Raw genomic sequence first — 22,282 nt, forward strand, 5'->3', positions numbered from 1 at the left:
CTGATTAAGCGCCGGAGCACTTGCCTATGCGACAGGGGGGACCCTGAATATTTCTGTGTGTAGCCACAAGATAGATTCTTGAATAATAAATACTACAAACAAGAGAAATATTACTTGTTACTGTTTATCTACTCAGCTGAATTTATATATATTTAAATGAGTGAGAAAACAGCATATATGCGAAAGGCATTGCATATTAAGGGTATTCCTGAGCTTTGTAGGTTTTGTAAAGGTCACTATTGGATAGAGGGACCTTGAAAACCTTAGTTCGCATCTTTATCTCATTTATTTACTGTAAGATTACTAGTGTAATTAATAAAATAAGTACAGATTAAAGAAGAAATGTCATATCCATAACAAGCGCGGTGTTGCCCAATCAACCGCTTGAGTGATTTTCTTGGGATCTGCTTTCACTCCTTCACCATTGGCAATGACACCAAGGTAATCTACTTCAGATGCATAGAAATTACACTTCTCCAGGTTACAGTAGCATGCATTGTGTCCTAGACGTCTATAAGGACGTCAAGGAGGTGGGCGCTTGCGGCCGGATGTATCTAAGTAAGAACCGCTTAAGGCGGTGGCAAGCTATCCTGCAACAACAACCAGCTATACTACAATGACCAAGGCCGTGCGGGCGATGGTGAACTATGTAAGTACAACACAGAAGCCGCTTAAGGCGGTGTAGACTGAGTAACTAAGTAGGGTTGCTGGGCTGTAAGGCCCTTGTACAGTTGTGGGATGCAACAAGAGGTAATCAACCTGGGTGTTACCATGGTCGGCTGGCCTCCTTATATATTCTACAGAAGTGCTAATTACAAAATGTGTTATATCCAATACCATAACCAATAAGAACCCCGCTCCGCAGTTGGCCTTACTCATGCATACGTGTCATTGACGTGTCATGATGACGTCATAGGTGGAGGTGGCTACGTGTGCTGATTAAGCGCGGATGGGGACGTGGCTCGGCGCTTAGCGTATGATATAAGCGCCAAAGTCACGTGATCAAAAATGTTCTCTGTTTGCCTTCGTTTAAATCCGAGAAAATGGGAATAAATTCCCTGGTATCAACTGTGTCTATGACACTGCCCCCCCTCTAAGGGCCTTGGCAGCGCCAAGGGCCTTCTTTCTCATTTCTTTTTTGTATTTTTCTAAAATTTTTTCGGCGTTTTTCAAGTTTTCTTGGGGCTCCCATGTGTTCTCTTCAGACCCGTATCCTTTCCATTTGACTTGGAAGAACCATTTTCCGTTCCTTTCTTTGGCGTCAGTGATTCCCTCCACCTCATATTCCTCTTCTCTGTCCACGGTGACTGGTGGGGGACAACTTTCAAAGGTGCGCTTCTTATCCCTCTTGACCTTAGATAAGAGTCCCACATAGAAGACGTTGTGGATCCGCATAGTTGGGGGGAGTTCTAAGCAATAAGCTTGGTCGGAGATTTTCTCAATAACCTTGAAGGGTCCCAGATGTTGTTCCGTTAGTTTGGGACTTAGTGTTTTAAGGTTAACATTCTTGGCGTCTAACCAGGCTTCTTCTCCAATCTCAAATTCCGCTGGGCTTCCTTCCCCTCCGGCTGTCATCCGTTGTTTGGACTGTTGGAGCGCTGATTCCACCTCTTTCCATTGTGCCTCCATTGTTTGGGCAAGGTCGTCTGCCTCCGGGACATCTGTTGGTATGTTTGACGGAGTTAAGGTAGGTTCCCAGCCGTACAGGGCTTTGAAAGGGGTTTTGCCTGTGCTGCTATGTACCGCGTTGTTGTATGCAAACTCCGCCATTGGAAGCCATTTGGTCCAGTCCCTTTGATTGACCCCTGAGTACGCCCTGAGGAAGTGTTCAATGGAGGGGTTGACTCGCTCTGTCTGTCTGTCGCTCTGTGGGTGGTACGCTGAGGAGAAGTGTGGATCAATGCCCAGGCGTTTGTATAGGGCCTGTAAGAACTTGTTGTTAAAAACTCTTCCTCTGTCGGATACAGTTTTCTCTGGCATGCCATGTCGTTTCCATACGTTCTCCAGGAATAGTTCTGCTAACTTGGGTGCCTTGAGTTTTTTGGAGCATTTTACAAATATCCCGTACTTGGTGAAGCTGTCAACAATTACTAGGATTGAGTCACAGTTTCCATCTCTAGGAAGGTCTACTATCATGTTGTAGGATACATGCTGCCATGGTCTAACAGGGAGTTCCAGGGGTTGAGGTGGAATAGACGCGTACTTGGGCTTCCTGATCCGTTGACATGTCTTGCAGGAATCCACGTGCCAGTATGTGTCACTACAAATGCCGGGCCAATAGTAGTTCCTTGATACCAATTCTAGGGTGCGTTGCCTTCCCGGGTGTCCTGCCAGTGGGCTGTTGTGGAAGATGTGGAGTAAGTCCGTCCTTAGTGTTCCGACATCAGGGACCACAATTTGTCCTTGGTAAAAAAGTAGTCCAGCTTCCATCTCGTAATCTTTGAATGCTTTTTTGATGGAAGGTGGTGCCCTAGACTCGTTTTGCAGGAACTGGAGGATCTCTTCTAGGGACTCATCTTGGTCTAGACTTGACTCTATGCGCTTTTGTAATTCCTTTTCTGGTAAGACTAATGCAACATTGGCAAAGACGGGCTTGGGTAGCATGGATTGTGGTTCTGGTGGGACGTCGGCGTGATCTGATCGGCGGGAGAGGGTGTCTGGTTTCCCGGATTGTTTACCCGGTTGGTACACGATCTGGAAGTTGTAACCTGCGAGTAGGAGGTGCCAGCGCGCGTGGCGGCGGTTAAACGTTCTAGACTCTTTCCAATACTCTAGGTTACGGTGATTGGTGAAGACAGTGACGGGGTGTAAGGTTCCTTCTAGAAAGATTTGCCAGTACTCAAAGGAGCGGATGATTGCTAAGAGTTCCTTGTTGTGCGTATCATAGTTCTGCTTGGCCCCCTTGAATGATTTGGACAGGAAACCAAGTGGATGGAGGCGGCCGTCTGTCTGGCGTTGACTGAGTATGGAACCTAGGGCCGCACCGGATGCGTCTGTCTCAAGGAAGTAAGGCTTGGCAGGGTCTGCATGGCACAGTACTGGGGCGTTAGTGATTGCGTCTTTCAGTCCCTGAAATGCTTCCTGTTCCTTGGTACCCCACTTCCACGCCGTGTCTTTCTTAACCAGGTTGTGCAGTGGTCTGGCCATGTGACTGAAGTTGGCAACAAATTGACGTAAGAAGTTGGCAAATCCAAGGAAGGATTGTATTTCCTTAACCTTGGTGGGCGTGGGCCATTCCTGGACTGCTTGGATCTTGAGTTTATCCAAACTAAAACCCTTATCCGACACAATAATCCCTAAGTACTCCACAGAGGTAACATGGAACGTGCATTTCAAAGCTTTGCAAAACAGTTGGTTTTCTAGTAAACGTCGTAGGACCTCATGGACGTGTTGAGTGTGGGATGCGTCATCTTTTGAGTAAATCAGGATGTCATCTAGGTATATGATGACGCATACATCCAGTAAGTCTCTGAACAACTCATTCATGAAGTGCTGAAAGGCGGCAGGGGCGTTTGTTAAACCAAAAGTCATTACCAGGGATTTGTAGAGGCCGTACTTGGTTTGGAATGCGGTCTTCCATTCATCACCTTCTTTAACTTGCACGTTGTTGTAACCCCACCGTAGGTCTAGTTTGGTGAAGATCTTGGCGCCACGGAGCTGGGCCATAAGATCATCTGGTTGGGGGAGCGGGTAAACGTTTTTCTTGGTGCAATTGTTAAGGCAACGGTAGTCAACAACCAAGCAACGGGAACCATCCTTCTTGGGAACAAACATCACGGGGGAACTGATGGAAGATTTACTAGGACGGATCTTCCCCGCTTTCAACTCCTCCCTGAGCCAGTCCTTGAGTGTGGCGGACTTGGCGTCTGTCATACTGTAAAGGGGAGAGTTGAGGGGGCCTTCTTCTGTGAGTTCTATTCCAATATTGTAATGCTGGTGTGGAGGAAGCTTGTTGAATTCTTCTTCTCCAAATACCTTGGCGTAGTGATGGTACTCGGAGGGTACTCCTTCAAGGGGATTCTTATCTGCTTCTTCTTCCTTGGCAATGGCCACATGTTCGGGGGTTGCATGAGGGAAGGTAAGGGTGCGCATGTTCCAATCAATCTCCGGGTTGTGGGCATCCAACCATTTCAATCCCAAGATAGCAGCATGAGACCCTGTGTTACAAATGAGGAAGGTCTCAGTCATACGTTTGCCATCAAAGGAGAAGGTTAGGTTAGCCTTCTTCCAGATTTTTCCAGCCTGGGGGCTCAACCCATCGAGCATAGTGACGGTACGGGGTAGGGGAAGGTCTATGAGTGGGAGGCGGAGTGATTCCGCGGTATGTGGGTGCATGAAGGAGGAGGTGGCGCCTGAATCAATCAGGACTTCTAATTGTTCCGCTTTTCTTTCTGGTGTGATTGAAATTGTGAAGAGGGGTGAGATTTTATTTGAGCTTCTAGATATATTACAAATTTCAACACAACCAGAGTCCTTGGGGTCCTTGCGCGCGGCAGCAGGTACCCTTACTCTTTTCCCAATTGGTACTCAGAGTCCTCGCCAACTTTGGCGGTTTCCTTGGCTTTCCCTTTGTCTTCAATAGGGTTAGCCTTCCAGCCTGTGCGGCATTCCGCAAACTTGTGACCCATTTTACCGCACTTGATGCAGGCGCCGGCGGCGCGGCAGCGGTTTCGCTCCTCTTCTGACACAAAGTTGGGGTCGTCAGAGAGTTTCTTAGAGCCGGTGCTGGGCTGGCCGGTACTCGTCCCCCTTGCAGGGTTAGATGTTCTGCTAGGCTTATTCTCCTTTGGCGGATGGCTAGCACGCTCCTCACGGAGGGCGTTATTGATAACAAGTGCTGCATTTTGCAGCTCTAAGAGGGTACGGGGGCGGTGTTTGCGGGTTGCAATTTGACGGCTGACCTCCCAATGGAGGCCACGGGCAAACTGGCCTCGTAGGGCCGCGTCGTTCCAGTCCAGTTCCATGGCCAAGGTCCTGAACTTCGTGATATAGTCCGCGCAAGTAGCGGACTGGGTGAGGGTGGTGATTTTCCGCTCTGCGGCCCTTGTGGCGTCAGGGTTGCCAAACGCTGCCAAGAATTCCGACTTGAAACCTTCAATTGTTTGGATAATGGCCCGGTGTGATCCAAGCTGGTCAAGGTGCGGATGGGCCCAGGCCCCGGCGGAGTCCTTCATATTCATCAGGAGGAAGGATAATACCTCCTGATCGGTGGGGAACATCCGTGCATTGAGACGGGTCCAGGCCAACATCCTAGTCAACCACTGTTTGGCCTTGCTCCCTATTTTGCCTGTGTAGGCGTTGGGGTGGTCAACCTTGACCAGAGCGGGATAGGCGGCGACTGGAGCCGGAGGTGGAGGGGCAGCTGTTTCAATTGGGGATCGGAGAAGCGGAGATGGAGGGGGAGATGGGACTTGCGGGGGCACTGCTTGTACGGGAGTGGGTTGGGCGAAGATGGGGAGCCCTTTGGATGGTTTGGGCCAGAATGAGACCCGACTAGTCGATCCAATAGGGTTGACTTTTGATAGGGGGCGTGGCGTTGCTTCCACAACCGGGGGCTTGGTATCCTCTGGGGTCCGGGGCCCGTGGAGCTGGAGGCTTCTAAGCCCATCCTTGACAACATCAACGGCTTGGGATATATTTTCAACGTTGGTGCGGGTCTTGATCCCTGCTTCTTTGATTTCCCCGACTTCCCGTTCAAGGCGTTTGACTTGGCCGAGGAGGCCAAGGAGGAGGCGTGTGACGCGCTCAAGGGATACTTCCCCAAGCTCGACAGGGGCGGCTGACGGAAGGAAGGGTCCCAGGTCCCCTTGATTGATAGGGGAGCGGGTTCAAGAGGGTGGCTGGGAGCGGGTTGCCATGGGATGTGTTGGCAGGTAGGAGCAGCCAGCGTGAGAGGAAGCCCAGGAAGAGGAGCAAGTGGGAGTGCGCAAGGTAATGGCGGGCAAGTGAGGGGGAGTGAGGGCTGTGTAGCCAGGTAGTGCCTATATCAGGACTTATGAGCGCTTAGTTACGCAAACGCTAAACCTCTGCGTCAAACAACCTAGCGTTGGACAGTAAGTGCCGCTAATTACAGCCGTGGGCGGGCGTAATGTAGGGTCTTGTCTCTGCAAGCGGGTGTATCTGCTGTCTGAGGTCGCTGGTAACAGGTGCGGCAACCGTGGGTATGCGGACAATTAGAACCCGTCTGCCTTATAGCAATTTGGTACTAGGTGGAGCCGACACTGGTTTGATTATTGACAGCAAAAGGCGAGCTCAATCACCTGTTTTCCCTTGTGCTAGTACAGGGGGTCTTCTTGTTTGTTGTGGCTAAGTGGGTGTGCTTGGTGGGCACGGTTTGCAACCGACTTAAGGTCGATTACCTAGTGTCCTAGACGTCTATAAGGACGTCAAGGAGGTGGGCGCTTGCGGCCGGATGTATCTAAGTAAGAACCGCTTAAGGCGGTGGCAAGCTATCCTGCAACAACGACCAGCTATACTACAATGACCAAGGCCGTGCAGGCAATGGTGAACTATGTAAGTACAACGCAGAAGCCGCTTAAGGCGGTGTAGACTGAGTAACTAAGTAGGGTTGCTGGGCTGTAAGGCCCTTGTACAGTTGTGGGATGCGACAAGAGGTAATTGACCTGGGTGTTACCATGGTTGGCTGGCCTCCTTATATATTCTACAGAAGTGCTAATTACAAAATGTGTTATATCCAATACCATAACCAATAAGAACCCCGCTCCGCAGTCGGCCTTACTCATGCATACGTGTCATTGACGTGTCATGATGATGTCATAGGTGGAGGTGGCTACGTGTGCTGATTAAGTGCGGATGGGGACGTGGCTTGGCGCTTAGCGTATGATATAAGCGCCGAAGTCACGTGATCGAAAATGTTCTCCGTTTGCCTTTGTTTAAATCCAAGAAAATGGGAATAAATTCCCTGGTATCGACTGTGTCTATGACACATTGTCTTGCAGCCTTTTCAGTACCTCTTGGAGATGTTTTGTGTGTAATTCCCTGCTTTCTGAGAATATTAGGATGTCGTCTAGATATACTACTACATAGATGTCCAATATGTCCCTAAATATCTCATTCATGAAGTGCTGAAATGCAGCAGGAGCGTTGCATAACCCAAAGGGCATGACTAGGTATTCAAACAGGCCATATTTGGTTTTAAACGCAGTCTTCCATTCATCACCTTCCTTTATCCGGACCAAGTTATATCCAGATTTCAGGTCAATGGTGGAAAAGTATTTTGCGCCCCTTAGTTTCTCAATGAGAGACTGTATTAGAGGTAGAGGGTACGCATTCTTGACTGTATTTGCATTTAGGGATCTATAATCCACAACCATACGCCTTTTCCCATTTTTCTTGTTGACAAAGTGAACTGGGGAACCATATTTGGACTTGGATGGGCGAATCAATCCTTTGTCCAATTGTTCTTTAAGGAGTTTTCTAAGTTCCTCATCATCAGATGCCTTCAAGGGGTATACCATAGCCTTAACAGGTTTATCAGGATCAATTAAATCAATCCCTAAATCAAAAGGACGGTGCGGAGGCAGTTCCGTCACCTTCATGTCCTCAGAAAATACCTCTGCAAAATTGCGCAGTTCTACTGGGATACTTTCAAGTGGAGAATCCACAGTACCTCCAGTTTCCCTAGGGATGCCTTCAAGAGGTTCAATTACCTCAACACCTCCTAAGTCTTCTGGTATGCCTTCAAGGTGGTTAGGAGTCCCACCGACATTTCCCAGGATAGAATTAGAAACAGAAAGACAAGTGTTGTTACAATATTGAGAATTAAAAGTAATACGCTTATTAGGCCAGTCTATAGTAGGGTTGTGTAACTTGAGCCAGGACATTCCAAGGACTATGCTATGTTTACCTATATCAGCTACGTTACATTTCAGAACCTCTTTATGACTACCTAATTCTAAAGTAAATATACATTCTGAATCTACCAAACCAGAACTAATGTCTCTTCCATCAATCACTTTAAGGCGACGTGGTACAGACTTTTTTGTAGTAGGTATACCATATTGTTTGATCAAGTCCTTGTGTATAAAGCAAGATGATGCACCTGAATCAATCATAGCCCATCCAAAGAAGGGCTTCATTTTCTTGGTAACCTTAGGGTTGGGAACTTGTTGAACGCAAGATGCTTGAAAATTGTCATAACCTCCTAACATATACCATTGGACTCACATAAATTTTCTGATATTTGTAGTATTTTTTACGGACTGGATATCTTTTGTTTTTCGATCACGTGACCTCGGCGCTTATTATGCCGAGATGCCGCGCTGAGATGCCGTGCCAAGAGCGCTTAGGAGAAATCCACGCTTCTGCGCAACCCGCAGCACGCTTCTCATTTGTCTTAACTACTTCTTTCTCTCACAAGCACAGACCATGTAGATAGTGTGCTTTGTCTATATATACAGCAGGAAAATCGCTTGGAGACCCCAAGTCGATTTTACCTCGTCTCTTACACATTAGAGAAGGTAGCCAGCCAGCTAAGTAGCCGGCCCCCAAGTAGTATCAGTAGCACTCACCCCCCTTACCTGACCTACCACACCTCCAGGCCTCAGGCCCTTCCGCGTCGACAGTAGACAGTTAGTTGTCGCCTTAAGCGACTTAGTAGTTAGTAGTTAGCCTTAGTCAGTTAGATTACATAAGCCAGTGTAGTAGTACGGCCACAAGCGCCCGCCTCCACCAGCGTGTACCCACCTTACAGTGGTGTACAACATTGTAAAATCAACTTGCTGTAGGCTTGGATCAACAACGAGAGGACCTCCAGTACTAGCACGAGGGAAATCACGTGAACGGACTCGCCTTTCGCTATTAATAATCAAACTAGCGTCGGTCCCACGTAGTACCAAATTGCTATAAGGCTGACAGGCTCTGATCGCCCGCATACCACAAGTTTCGCCGGAACTCTGCAAGTAGCGCCCCTAGACAGCTGAAACACCCGCTTGCAAAAAACCCGCACATATCACGATCGCCAGATCTGCTGATTTGCTGTAGGGATTGTTCAACGCTAGGTGCTTGACGCAAGGGGTTAGCGAACAACATCTTGCGCAAAAACCGCTCATAAGTCCTGTATCAGGCACCTATTCCCCCACGCCGTTCCCAACTATTCCATCCACACGCTCTGGCGTCCCCCACCCATACTCCCGTCCTACTAGCCGCTCCTCTCGACGTTCCATTCCAACCAATTCCCAACCGGCCTCTCGCAGCGCATCACCCACTTTGCGAGACTTGCCAAGAATGGAACCAGAACCGTCCCCTTCGGCTCTCCTCGAGGCTATCACAGCCCTCACAGCCACTGTCGGGTCCCTACAGGACCAAATCCAAGCCCAGAGCCAACAAATTGCGGAGCTCAGGGCCATATGCAAGGAGACCGCAGACCTCCTCGGGGACAAAGACCAAGGAGCAACCCAAGCCAAGCCTGGCCCATTGACTGGGCCTGTCACTCCTCCCACCCACTCGGGAGGAGAAGCCCACACTCCAGGCACGGTTAGGCCTGGGCTCAAGGCCCCGTTCCGGCCCTCAAGAGGAACGGGATTTGATTCTGAAGAGGACGAAGAACCAAGACACCCAAAAAAGGAGCCTCAGGGAACGCCTAGAAGGCACCTCGGGTCCCTCACCCCCTTCAATGCTGGGTCCAGCGTAAAACGGCCCAAGATGGATCTTCCCGACCCCTATAAGGGTGATACCAGGGGTCGAAAGGCCACTCAGTGGCTAGATCGAATGATGCTATGGGTAGCTCTCCATCGCGATCAATTTGACGAGGAAGAGCAGATGGTCGTGTGGATTTTGTACCACATGACAGACAAGGCCGCAGACTGGGCCCTCCCCATCATTGGGAGCATCATCAAGGGCAAGGGTAACCCCCCTACCACCATCCAGGCTCTAACAGCCAAATTCAAGGAGGCCTTTGCCGACCCCGACGCCAAACGGGCAGCCGCCAGAAAAATTGCGGTTCTCTCCCAATCCACCACTACCTCCGAGTATGTCACAGAGTTCCGCAACCTCATGGCGGAGCTAGACTGGAACGAGGAGGCCTACATTGCGCAGTTCACGCGGGGCCTCCACTGGAAGGTCAAGGAACTGCTATCTACCAAAGATAGCATCCCTGACGAGCTTGAAGCCATCTTTGCGGCGGCAATTAAAATTGACAATATCCGCCGCGAAAATGAGGAGAATCGCCCTAAAAAGGCACCAGTCAAGTCCTTGGCCACCGTGGCCACCTCCACAACCACCACCAGGGTCCGCCTATCCGAGGACCCTAATTATGTCACCCCGGAGGAACAAGACCGCCGCCGCGCAGCAGGGCTATGCGTTAAATGCGGACAAAAGGGACATGGAATCAAACAGTGTCCCAACGGCTGGAAAGCTACAATCAAAGAGGTTGCCAAGGTGGCAGAAGAAGAGGGTTTGGGAAAAGACTAAAGTCGAGGACTGCTGCCAAGCCCCCGACTCCAAAAAAGGACATTGTAGATACTTGCGTAGAATTTGTTTCTGTCGGACTCGATTCTAATAAAAAACCGCTGTTATTCATTGATCTACACATCCAAAACTCCCAGGCAGAACCCGTCAAAACCCTTATAGACTCCGGCGCTACCTCCAATTTTATATCCCCCGCTCTTGTAGAAAAGCTCAAAATCCCAAAAACCCTACTCGAAAACCCACGAGTAGTGAGAATGTTAGATGGTACAATATCTCAGACTGGTCGCATATGGCACCAGGTTCAACTCGCGGTCTCGGCCAATGGCCATATCCACTCCATCCCTTTCCTCGTTTGCCCCATTGGCAACACCTTGGCTATACTAGGCATGACATGGCTCACTGCAGAATCCCCGCTCATAGACTGGCAACAGGGTCTAATCACGTTCCCAGAGCAAGTTCAGATTGCCTCAGAAGAAGAAGCAGACCTGGACCCTCTAGCAGACCTCCCCACTCAATATCACAAATTTGCTAGAGTATTTGGCGAAGAGGAGTTTAAGGTCCTCCCTCCACATAGGGAGTACAACATCTCAATTGACCTCACTCCTGATGCCAAACTCACGCCAGGCCCAATCTACGGCATGACCGATGCGGAATCTAAGGCACTAAAGCAACATATTGAGGAAGAACTAGCCACAGGCAAGATTCGCCCCAGTACTTCATCAGCAGGCGCCCCGGTAATGTTTGTAAAGAAGGCAGATGGCTCCCTACGACTGGTTGTGGACTACCAAAAGTTAAATGAGGTTACCCACAAAAACGTCTACCCGCTACCAAGGCAAGATGACCTCATGGCTAAACTTAGGCACGCCAAGATCTTCACAAAACTAGATCTACGATGGGGATACAATAACGTCCGGATCAAGGAAGGAGATGAGTGGAAGACGGCCTTCAGAACTAAGTACGGGCTATTTGAATACCTAGTAATGCCCTTTGGGCTTACCAATGCCCCGGCCGCTTTCCAGCACTTCATGAACGATCTGTTCAGAGACCTCATTGACATCACCGTGGTTATCTATTTGGACGATATCCTGATCTTCTCAGAGGACCCCAAGGACCACCCAAACCATGTCAGGGAAGTCCTATCACGACTAATGAGGAATCAGCTATTCTGTAAACTCTCCAAGTGCCACTTCCATGTCACCACGGTAGATTATTTGGGTATTGTCATCTCCCCGGCAGGTTTTTCCATGGATCAGAAGAAGATCAAGGCGGTCACGTCATGGCCAGTCCCCAAAACAGTCAAACAGGTTCAGGCTTTCCTAGGATTCGTCAACTATCTTAGACGGTTCATTCCCAATTTCAGCTTGGTTGCACGCCCCCTCCACAACCTCACCAAAAAGGAAACCCCCTGGTCATGGGGTAACCCAGAAGAGGAAGCATTCCAGGAGTTGAAACGCCTAGTTACTTGGTCACCAGTGCTTATCCATTCCAATCCTAGTCTCCCCTACTACCTTGAAACAGATGCGTCAGGGGTAGCCATGGGAGCAATCCTTAGTCAAAGAGGGGAGGATAACCGTTTACACCTAGTAGCCTATATGTCGAAATCCTTCTCTGGTGCTGAGGCCAATTACAACACCCATGACAAGGAACTCCTAGCTATCATCAAAGCCCTAGAGGAGTGGCGTATCTTCTTAGAAGCAACGGACAAACCCATACAGGTGTTCACGGATCATCGAAATTTGGAGTATTGGATGCAGGCCAGAACCTTCAATCGCAGGCATGCCCGATGGCGCATATTCTTGAGCAACTTCAACTTCGAGATCCACTACCAACCAGGGAAACAGTTGGGTAAACCAGATGCATTGTCCAGGCGAGCAGACTATGTCGACAACCCCTCTGAACCAGAAGTCATGCTCCCCGCAGAAGTCTTTGCCAACACGTCAGAAGAAGAACTGGAAATTGTCACGGAAATCCGCACCAAGCTTAGGGAAGACCCATCCCTTGAGCCCATCATCCAATTCCTCACAGAAGATGCGGACAACGCTCCTCCTTCCATTCGTAAGGCATACAGAGATTATGACTGGGAAGAGGACCTTCTATGGTACCGAGGGAAACTAGTAGTCCCAGACTCAGAGCCCCTGAAAGAACGACTGCTCAAGGAATTCCACGATTCCCCACTGGCAGGCCACCCAGGACAACAAAGGACACTGGAATTAATCAACAGGTCTTACTGGTGGCCCGGTATGAAGTCTTCAGCTAAGGAGTGGGTCGAATGCTGCCCAATATGCCAAGCCAATCGACGGGCTCACGCACCAACCATTGCCCTCAAACCTTTAGAAGTACCCCCGTTCCCTTTTCATACCATCTCATACAATTTCATCACGGGCTTCCCTAAGTCAAACGGGCACAATGCAATATTAGTAGTCATTGACTCCTTCTCGAAGTTTGGACACTTCATCCCAACCACAAAGAAGGTCACAGCCAAGGGCCTTGCCGACTTGTTCATTAGTCATGTCTGGAAACTACACGGATTACCGGTCAAAACCATCTCGGACCGGGGAACAACGTTCACAGGGAAATTCCTAAGAGCTCTGTACCAATGTCTTGGAGTCAAACCAGCCTTCTCCTCAGCCTACCACCCAGAATTGGACGGCCAAACAGAAAGGGTGAATCAGTTCATAGAATTCTACCTCAGATCATATGTTGCTGCCAACCACTCGGACTGGGCTACCTGGTTACCGCTAGCAGAATACGCCTACAATAACGCAAAGCACTCCGCCACCGGAAGAACCCCTTTTGAATTGGTTTATGGGAGAAACCCCGTCATGAATCCATCTAACGTTCCTGCCAACGTCCCAGAAGCCGATCAGGTGGCCGACACACTAGCCAGAGAATGGCAAGAGGCGGAATCAGCACTCAGAATGACCAAGGAACGTATGACAGGCACAAAAGGAGTGGTACCAAGATATTCTGTGGGCGAAAAAGTCTGGCTGGACAGAAAAAACGTGGAACTTAGGACAAACTCCAACAAACTGGATCCAAGACGTCTAGGACCGTTCGAAGTCACCGAAAAAATCTCCAGTCACGCGTACCGCCTCAAGCTACCGGAAACTCTGAAAATTCATGACGTGTTCTACGTAGGATTGTTATCTAAGGTACACGAATCCCCAAGCCAACCATTCCCGGAACGACCTCCCCCTGAAACAATAGAGGGAGAAGAGGAATTTGAGGTAGAACAGATCATTGACTCAAAGAGGCAACGGGGAAAATGGTTTTACCTAATCAAGTGGAAAGGATATGGACCTGAGGACAACTCATGGGAACCAGAGGAGCTACTTGAGCATAGTCAGGAGGAGATCAACCGCTTCAACAAGTCACGACTGAAAAAGGCTTGTGACTCCGCCAAGAGCCTTTAAGGGGGGGGCAATGTCATAACCTCCTAACATATACCATTGGACTCACATAAATTTTCTGATATTTGTAGTATTTTTTACGGACTGGATATCTTTTGTTTTTCAATCACGTGACCTCGGCGCTTATTATGCCGAGATGCCGCGCTGAGATGCCGTGCCAAGAGCGCTTAGGAGAAATCCACGCTTCTGCGCAACCCGCAGCACGCTTCTCATTTGTCTTAACTACTTCTTTCTCTCACAAGCACAGACCATGTAGATAGTGTGCTTTGTCTATATATACAGCAGGAAAATCGCTTGGAGACCCCAAGTCAATTTTACCTCGTCTCTTACACATTAGAGAAGGTAGCCAGCCAGCTAAGTAGCCGGCCCCCAAGTAGTATCAGTAGCACTCACCCCCCTTACCTGACCTACCACACCTCCAGGCCTCAGGCCCCTCCGCGTCGACAGTAGACAGTTAGTTGTCGCCTTAAGCAACTTAGTAGTTAGTAGTTAGCCTTAGTCAGTTAGATTACATAAGCCAGTGTAGTAGTACGGCCACAAGCGCCCGCCTCCACCAGCGTGTACCCACCTTACAGTGGTGTACGACAAAAATATATATTTAAAGGAGATATATTATTTACAGAAAAGATTTCCAAGCTATCTAAATGTCCATTATTTCCCTCTGATACACTGTTCCCATTAGTGTTCAGAGGTCCCCATTTTCCGACTCATCCTCAGAGATATGGGCCTCATGGCCAGAGTAGGATTTTGAGGGGCATTGATTGGCATAGTGTCCCCTACCTCCACATGTTGCGCATATAATAGGTTTTTTGCCTTTTGAGGAGGCAGAGTCTAAGTCCATAGGGGAAGGACCAGAGTTGCGCGCAGAGGAGGAGGAAGCCTTGGGAGCAGGAGTGGAAGTGGCAGTGATTGGGTGGTTATCCTTCTTGATAGTTTTGAAGGTAACGTCCATGGTGGTGCCATCATTCCACTTAACAATTGGAACTGCTATCCCTTTGGCATTTTGGCCAATTTTTTGAAGAACCCCCTTCTTAGCCTTTCCATCCACAATCGCATACACCTGTTCCCCAACAGACAGTTTATCCCTGGGCACTCCCTGGGCTGCTGCTGACGTAGAGGTGCTGGATTTGCTTCCAGATTGGTTTGAGGAGGAGGATGAACCCTTGTGCTGGGCCGCAAACTGCTCTAGGCGCTGATCCACCTTAAGGGCCTTCTCTGCAAGAGTTGCAAGAGTGACTGAGGCATCTGCATGGTCATAATCTTGAACCATGAGAGTTTCCTTAATTTTGTGGGACAGGCCATCATAGAACATGTCTCTAAGAGAGGGGTTGTTGTAACCAAGACCTTGAGAATAGGTCTGGAAGTCCTTGTAATAGTCTTGGACTCCCTTGGTTTGTTTGAGGGTACGCAGCTTGGCGCAGAAGTTCTCTGTCCTATTTTGGACATTCCAGCGTGCATTGAATTGCAGCCAGAAGGCATCCAGATTGTGGAGCCAAGAAACAGGATTCCCTTTCACAACGTCCTCTTCTAGGTAGGGCTCAAGCCACTCATGGGCCTTGCCATCCAGGCAGGAAATGATAAATGCGATTTGCTCATCCACTGTTGAGCCAGGATATGAGATCCTGAGATAATGAGAGACAGCAACCCTAAAGGAGATTGCCTTGTTCTTGTCAGACCCATCAAATTTGTCTGGCATTGCAAGTTTGGGAGCCTTGGTAGCCAAGGCAATAGAAGAACCAGACGCAGCTGCAGTGCCTATTTTGGCAATATCAGCCCCAAGTTTAACAATGAGGGCATCAAGATTGGTGATGCTGCTGTCGTGGTTGTTGAGGGTGGCCTGTGTGGTGCCAAGATCTGTGTGATGGGCAGCCGCTTGTCCTATGACCAAGGAGAGGTTTTGATTCATAGCCAGGAGGAGGTTTTTGATCTCCTGGGCCCACGCAGGTATCTCCTGGATATTGGTGGGGACAGACAGCGCATTGGGATTGGCATGCACATAGGTAGATGGTTGGGTTGACATAGTGGAGAAAAGGGGAATGGGAAGATACTAAGTAATGTCCTTGCTAAATAAGGCAACTTCACTACTAGTTTAGGAAAGATGGGAGGCTAGATGATTGGCCCCACTAAGCTCACAGTTTATTCTTTACGCTAATCACTGTCTCAATACCTAGCGTTGAATGCTCCTTACAACTGATCAACAAGCCTTGGATGGGCGTGATACAGAGGCAGGTTTTGCACAAGCGGGTTTTTGACTGTCTGTGACGCAGAAGAAGTTGTGGCAGACTTTTGGGTGGACGTTTGCAATGCTAGCCGTGTAACAATAACCCCCTAGTGCAACAATCACCAGTTTTGACTATTATCTGGCTATGCTGGATCACTGGTTCTTGATGGGTTGTGCCAGTACTAACACCCTAGTTGTCCACAAGGGTTGGTGATGAAGAACTTGACCTAATGTCAGAGCCGACAACTACCAAGAGGTAAAACCTAACTAGTTATTGCCTAATATAGGACTTATCAACTAGTAGGACCTAACAAAGCTCAAGGCAATGCCAGGGAAGGGTAGGACAAGACCTATTTAAGTAAAGTGCACTATGCTATTAAGATAGCAGGGCTAAAACCAAGGCAGGGACTATTACACTCAAGGTGCACCTGATTGTATGCCAAGGGTAGGTAGAGTTGGAGGGATAAGAGGTTGAGTTCTGAGGCTTAAGGCTCTCAGAACCCTCCTTATATATTCACAGAGAAGGGGAAGAGTAATTACATGTACAAACATCATAACAAAGATAAGGTCACATGACCAGAGATAAGAAAACAAGATCACATGACCTTTGGTCATGTGATGAGATTACATAATAAGCGCTCAGCGCCTAAATAGCATAAAGATGCATATATCCATAAATCTTCATGAAAATAGCGCATATATTCACTATTTCTTCGACTTAGTGGATTTTAAGGTGGTCACGCCTCTAGGGCATGACAAAAGCCATCAAGGAGACTCAATCTATTGTTGAGGGAGTATCCCAAACTGTCAATGGCCTCAAGGCTAGGGTTTCCCAAAACCCCCAACCAAGCACTCCCAAGGACCAGAAAATTCCCCCTCCAGTTGAGGAAACCCCTTGACCCCTACCCAAAACCAAGCCTATGCAAGAGGCTACACGCATCCACCCAGCCTTTACAGGCCCAACTAGACCCATCCCTGGGCTCTACCAGCCCACTCCAATCAAACCAGTCTGTCCCCCAATGTCCCCCCTCTACTTGGCTCCCTCTATCCAAATGCCTACACCTCCCCCTCCAGCTCCAATTACAGCTGCCACCCCTCAATTTGCGGCTGTCAAAGTAGATCATCTGGATCCCTACAAAGGGAAGGTGGGAAGCAAGGCCAAGCAGTGACTGACCCACATGCTTGCATGGGTCCAGCTAAACCAGAGGATGTTTCCCATGCAGATGGAAACCCTCTCCTTCCTGCTAATGAACATGGACAAAGCTGCTGGTGTGTGGGCCCACCCACATCTAGACCTCCTAGGGTCCCGCCGCACAATCATCCAGAACACAGATGACTTCAAAAGGGAATTCTTGGCAGCCTTTGGAGACCCAGATGCCACAAGGGCAGCAGAGCAAAAAATAACATTGCTTACACAGACCAGCACATGTGCCAATTATATTACCAAATTCTGCACCTTGGCTATGGAACTAGATTGGAACAATGCAGCCCTCAGGGGTCAATTTGCATGAGGCCTCCACTGGGAGGTGTCATAAACAGAGGAAAATAGAACTAGCTGGAATTGAACCAGCTTGACCACTAAGCCATAGAGCCCTATTATTCCTCTGCTGACAACCCATGATTACACCTGCTACCCCCCAAATTTGGGCTTGGGCCAGCATGCAACCACTTGTACTGGTCATGTGACCATGTCCAGGACAGGAGGTTAGCCAACAGATTGCAACCTACAAACATTGCCCCACAATGCTCCTGGAGCTGCAGAATGCAGCCCTAGTTATCAATAACACTCTTCAAGAAGAATGTGCCAGCCACCTGCCCAAGGGTATTAAGCCTGGCAGTTCATCCACCCCTAATAGGGGGACAAGTACTGGCCAGCCAGCCATGACCTTGAAGAAGCTCTCCAACAACCCCAACTTTGTGTTGGAAGAGGAGCATAACCGCTGCTGTGCCAAAGGCACCTGTATCAAATGCAGGAAAATGGGACATAAGTTTGCAGAATGCCACACAGGATGGAAGGCAACCCCTAAAGAGGACAAGGGGAAGCCTAAAGAAACTGCCAAAATTGGCAAAGAGTTTAGACCCAACTTGGGAAAAGACTAAGGGTACCTGCTGCCATGCGCAAGGACCCTAAGGACTCTAGCTTGTGTTTGGAATTTGTAATATATCTAGCACCAATAGAATAGCACCACTCTTCACAATTCCAATCAAGCCAGAAAAACAAGTGAATGCTTTAGAAGTCCTGATAGATTCAGGCACCACCTCATCATTTCTCCACCCACACACTGCCAAATTACTCTGTATACCATTAATAGATCTCCCACACCCCCACACCATCACTATGCTTGATGGGTCAAGCCCCCAGGCTGGCAAAATCTGGAAGAAGGCTAATCTTACCTTCTCCTATGATGGCAAGAAGATGACAGAAACCTTCCTCATCTGTAACACTAGATCACATGCAGCTATCTTAGGATTGAAATGGTTAGATGCCCATAACCTGGAAATTGATTGGAACACCCACACATTGTCCTTCCCTCACACTCCCCCAGAACATGTGGCCATTGCAGAAGAGGAAGAAGCTGACAAAGACCCACTGAATGGAGTACCCCCCAAATATCACCAATACACAAAGGTATTTGGGGAAGAAGAGTTCAATAAGCTTCCCCCTCATAGGCACTACAACATTGGAATTGAACTTACAGAGGAAGGCCCCTTAAACTCTCCCCTATATAGTATGACTGATGCCAAATCTGCCACACTCAAGGATTGGCTCAGGGATGAGTTGAAGGCCAGAAAGATCTGTCCCATTAAATCTTCCATCAGTTCCCCTGTCATGTTTGTTTCCAAAAAGGATGGTTCCCGCCAATTGGTTGTTGACTACTGCTGCTTGGATAACCAGACCAAGAAGAATGTTTACCCACTACCCCATCCCAACAACCTCATGGCCCAGCTCTGTGGTGCCAAGGTCTTCACAAAGTTAGATCTACAATGGGGCTACAATAATGTCTGGGTTAAGGAAGGCAACAAATGGAAAACTGCATTCTGCACCAAATACAGTCTTTACAAATATTTGGTCATGACTTTTGGCCTTACCAACACCCCTGCATCTTTCCAACACTTCATGAACAAATTGTTCAAGGATCTATTGGATGTATGCATCATCATCTACCTGGATGATATCCTGATCTACTTGAAGGATGATGCAACACACTCCCAACATGTCCATGAAGTATTGAAACAGCTAATGGAAAACCAACTATTCTGCAAGGCATCAAAATGCACCTTCCATGTTGTTAAGAGTTGTGTAAGTACAGGAGTAAGAAAGAATTACTATATACAAAATGTATATGGGAGTAACTAAGAACTAGTATTAAGAATCAGAATATATGCACAGAATATATGCACAATATAGGCTAGGTTATCAGGAATAACAACTCCTAACAAATAGTCTACCAACTATGAAGTGCAGGTGGTTGTTTATGTATAGTACCTTAGACTAATGTTACTTAAGCCTAAGTGACTAAGGGTATGTATACTTAAGGTCTCTGGGATAGTACCTCAGGTAAGAGGGCTACCTGACTAATGTACAGGATTTATAGGATCTGCCTAGTAAGTATAGGACTGATATATGCTTAAGTAACACTTAAGACTTATGGGGTTTACCTAAAATATATCTAGGATTCATGGGATATTATAGATAAAGCTATCTACAATATAGGGGGTATGTGGATTGAAACACTATCACTCAATCACAACAATCCTTACAGTGTTGTTGCACTATACTCAATGCTGAACTCAACAACTGTGACAGTCAAGGGGCACAGGGTTGCAGTAAGTACACTAATAGGTTACCCTGTGTCTGTTGGGACTGGCCTATGGTCTTAGTGTGCCAAATAACCTCCTATGCTATTTACAGTGAGTCAATCACTAAAGTAAATGCGCAGATAAGCTGTTAAAGGCTTGTGTGTATATGTCAATATATAAGAGTGGATAAATGGATGCATTAGAAGTGTCTTCACAGGGTCCTTTTATACCCTGAGAAGGTGCACAAACAAGTATGTACATGATTGATACCAAGAGGGGGTATGTTATGTATCACACATTTTTGCATTCACAGCTCACCATCCACAATAATCTGTATATATCTGACTTTCTGATTTAATGGCCATTTGACTCCTATTTTCCATTATTCCTGTCATTACTCTATGTAACGCTCATATTGACTGTATGTGTTACATATCGTTCAATAGAGCTCCTTCCGCTCGTTCTAACGCTGCCTGTCATGTGCTCATACAATAAGATCTCATGGAGATATTAGCTTCACAAGATTCTATCTATGTGGCTCAAGTACCTTACTAATCATTATATTTGTATCTTTACATCTAGCTCATCACATGACTAGCTCTAACTTGGGAAATGAACCTTATTCCTAGCTTAGTTGAGTCATACCTCTCATGAGATTACTAAGGTTCTCCTTATCTAGTAATTTCTAGTGGCACTGCAAATCCTGCTTATGAGTCATTCTGCTTGCCACCAGAATGACTCACACTAATGACTCACTCTAAGTGCTCATTGGCTGCCAAGCATTTCTTGATAGACTGAGTCATGTATTTAGATGTTTCTATTTTTAACTAATTGCAGTTCAACCCAAGAGCAGTCACATTCCATCCTAGTCATATCTGTGCCTTCCCACCCACCAATCAAAGTCTTAGGAAGCACAGTCCTAAGCAAGTCATATTCATACTCTGACTAGGTGAATGACTCAGTAACCTTGCCACTCTAGGGTATAAAAGGGGACTCTTGCATACCCTTGGAGGGCACCCACCCTACTTTACTCCACCTCACTGTTACTGTTGACTGTCACTCTTGGGTTTGGGCTTGCCCCCCTCAATTGTGTGATATTTTGTGCCTCAAGATTTCAAATAACTTAAACTTGTATAAGTGGATCTCCCAAGTACCCATAGTGTGGAAAGGTTGTAGACCTGATACAGAGTTCTTAGGTTAAGTGAACAGAAGGCAATCATCCTTAAAGAAGGATATATACTAAGTAACCAGTTAGTTCCTGCAACTAGGAGTGAAACTTACATAACTATCTCTGCCAAAGGGAACCTGAGCCAGTACTCTTGCTCTTACAGAAATACTTACTAAGACACTTTACACTGAGAAAAGATATATCTGTAGTTGATTGTATTCAAGATAGCTAGACCCAGAGAACCCTAAAGAAGCTACTTCTTTACTTAGCTGGGAAATTGGGAAATCTTCCAACACAGACTCTGCTCAGCACCAGAGTCTCAACCTCTTTTCCCCCAATTTACAACAGGGTACAGGAGGTACATGTGGCAACTGAAACACTTGAGGGAGCCAATACTTTGGTACATAGTAAACAAACAACAGTTCCTAATATTTGCCCCAAGGCAGCATTTACCTGTGTGGGTCCTTGGATGTCCCAAGGAGTAAATAGGGCATAACTCCCCCAAATGTTGTCTGTTTTGGGGGTTTGACCCAGCGTTCTGGAGCGCACAAACAGGCGCACCTAAGCGCAAGCAATTCAGCAGGGTGGGATGCCCGGGTGATGGAGAAAATGTGCATTTAGTGCATTGGCACTTAAGTGCTGATTAAGCGCCAGATGTTGTACACCACTGTAAGGTGGGTACTTGCTAGTGGCGGGCGCTTAAGGCTGTAACTACTACAAGGTAAATCTACTCTACTTATGTAATCTAGGCTATCTACTGGGCGCTTTTAAGGCGCACTACTTTGACTACTGGGTGCAAAGGGGCCATAGGCCTGGGAGGTGTGGTAAGTGAGATAAGGGGGTGAGTGGCTATGCTACTCAGGGGCCAGTGACTTAGCTGGCTGGATACCTTCTCTACTGAATAAGAGACAAGGTAAAATTGACTTGGTGTCTCCAAGCAATTTCCCTGCTGTATATATAGAAGTAAGGGCGCTATCTACATGGTCTGTGCGTGTGAGAAAAGAAGTACATAGGTGAAATAGGAAGTGTGCTGCAGGCTGCGCAGAAGCGTGGATTTCTCCTAAGCGCCCTTGGCACAGCATCTTGGCGTGGCATCTTGGCACAATAAGCACCAAGATCATGTGATTGAAAAACAAAAGATAAAGGGTTTGTAAAAAATAGTAGAAATATCAGAAAAATTGTCCAAATCCAGTGGTATAGGTAAGGAGGTAGTAACACCAGAGCACTTGCCTATGCAACAGGGGGGACCCTGAA

The 22,282-nt window shown here is 47.7% G+C and overlaps 6 protein-coding genes across 6 annotated transcripts; 4 read left to right on the forward strand and 2 right to left on the reverse strand.

Annotated features, from left to right (window-relative positions):
* Positions 1–1,074: 1,074 nt before the first annotated feature.
* Positions 1,075–7,844, reverse strand: RhiXN_08724 (Retrotransposable element Tf2 protein; the record flags this gene model as incomplete). Its single annotated transcript, XM_043328540.1, has 3 exons — positions 1,075–4,438; positions 4,510–5,806; positions 7,337–7,844. 3 exons carry the CDS (start codon positions 7,842–7,844, stop codon positions 1,075–1,077), a joined length of 5,169 nt encoding a protein of 1,722 aa, XP_043183925.1.
* A 1,402-nt stretch (positions 7,845–9,246) lies between these two features.
* Positions 9,247–13,841, forward strand: RhiXN_08725 (Retrotransposable element Tf2 protein; the record flags this gene model as incomplete). The annotated part of the gene is made up of 2 exons (XM_043328541.1): positions 9,247–10,398; positions 10,452–13,841. 2 exons carry the CDS (start codon positions 9,247–9,249, stop codon positions 13,839–13,841), a joined length of 4,542 nt encoding a protein of 1,513 aa, XP_043183926.1.
* Positions 13,842–14,523: 682 nt separating this feature from the next.
* RhiXN_08726 (Transposon Tf2-1 polyprotein) lies at positions 14,524–15,858 on the reverse strand (the record flags this gene model as incomplete). The annotated part of the gene is made up of 1 exon (XM_043328542.1): positions 14,524–15,858. One exon carries the CDS (start codon positions 15,856–15,858, stop codon positions 14,524–14,526), a length of 1,335 nt encoding a protein of 444 aa, XP_043183927.1.
* A 1,220-nt stretch (positions 15,859–17,078) lies between these two features.
* On the forward strand, positions 17,079–17,570 carry RhiXN_08727 (Retrotransposon-derived protein PEG10; the record flags this gene model as incomplete). The annotated part of the gene is made up of 2 exons (XM_043328543.1): positions 17,079–17,204; positions 17,256–17,570. The coding sequence occupies 2 exons, from the start codon at positions 17,079–17,081 to the stop codon at positions 17,568–17,570; spliced, it is 441 nt and encodes a 146-aa protein (XP_043183928.1).
* Positions 17,571–17,802: 232 nt separating this feature from the next.
* On the forward strand, positions 17,803–18,159 carry RhiXN_08728 (Retrotransposon-derived protein PEG10; the record flags this gene model as incomplete). The annotated part of the gene is made up of 1 exon (XM_043328544.1): positions 17,803–18,159. One exon carries the CDS (start codon positions 17,803–17,805, stop codon positions 18,157–18,159), a length of 357 nt encoding a protein of 118 aa, XP_043183929.1.
* A 238-nt stretch (positions 18,160–18,397) lies between these two features.
* RhiXN_08729 (Retrotransposable element Tf2 protein) lies at positions 18,398–19,424 on the forward strand (the record flags this gene model as incomplete). Its single annotated transcript, XM_043328545.1, has 2 exons — positions 18,398–19,360; positions 19,419–19,424. 2 exons carry the CDS (start codon positions 18,398–18,400, stop codon positions 19,422–19,424), a joined length of 969 nt encoding a protein of 322 aa, XP_043183930.1.
* Between the last annotated feature and the right edge of the window lie 2,858 nt (positions 19,425–22,282).

The sequence above is a fragment of the Rhizoctonia solani genome, chromosome 10 (genome assembly GCF_016906535.1).
Source record: "Rhizoctonia solani chromosome 10, complete sequence".
Taxonomy (NCBI): Eukaryota; Fungi; Basidiomycota; class Agaricomycetes; order Cantharellales; family Ceratobasidiaceae; genus Rhizoctonia; species Rhizoctonia solani.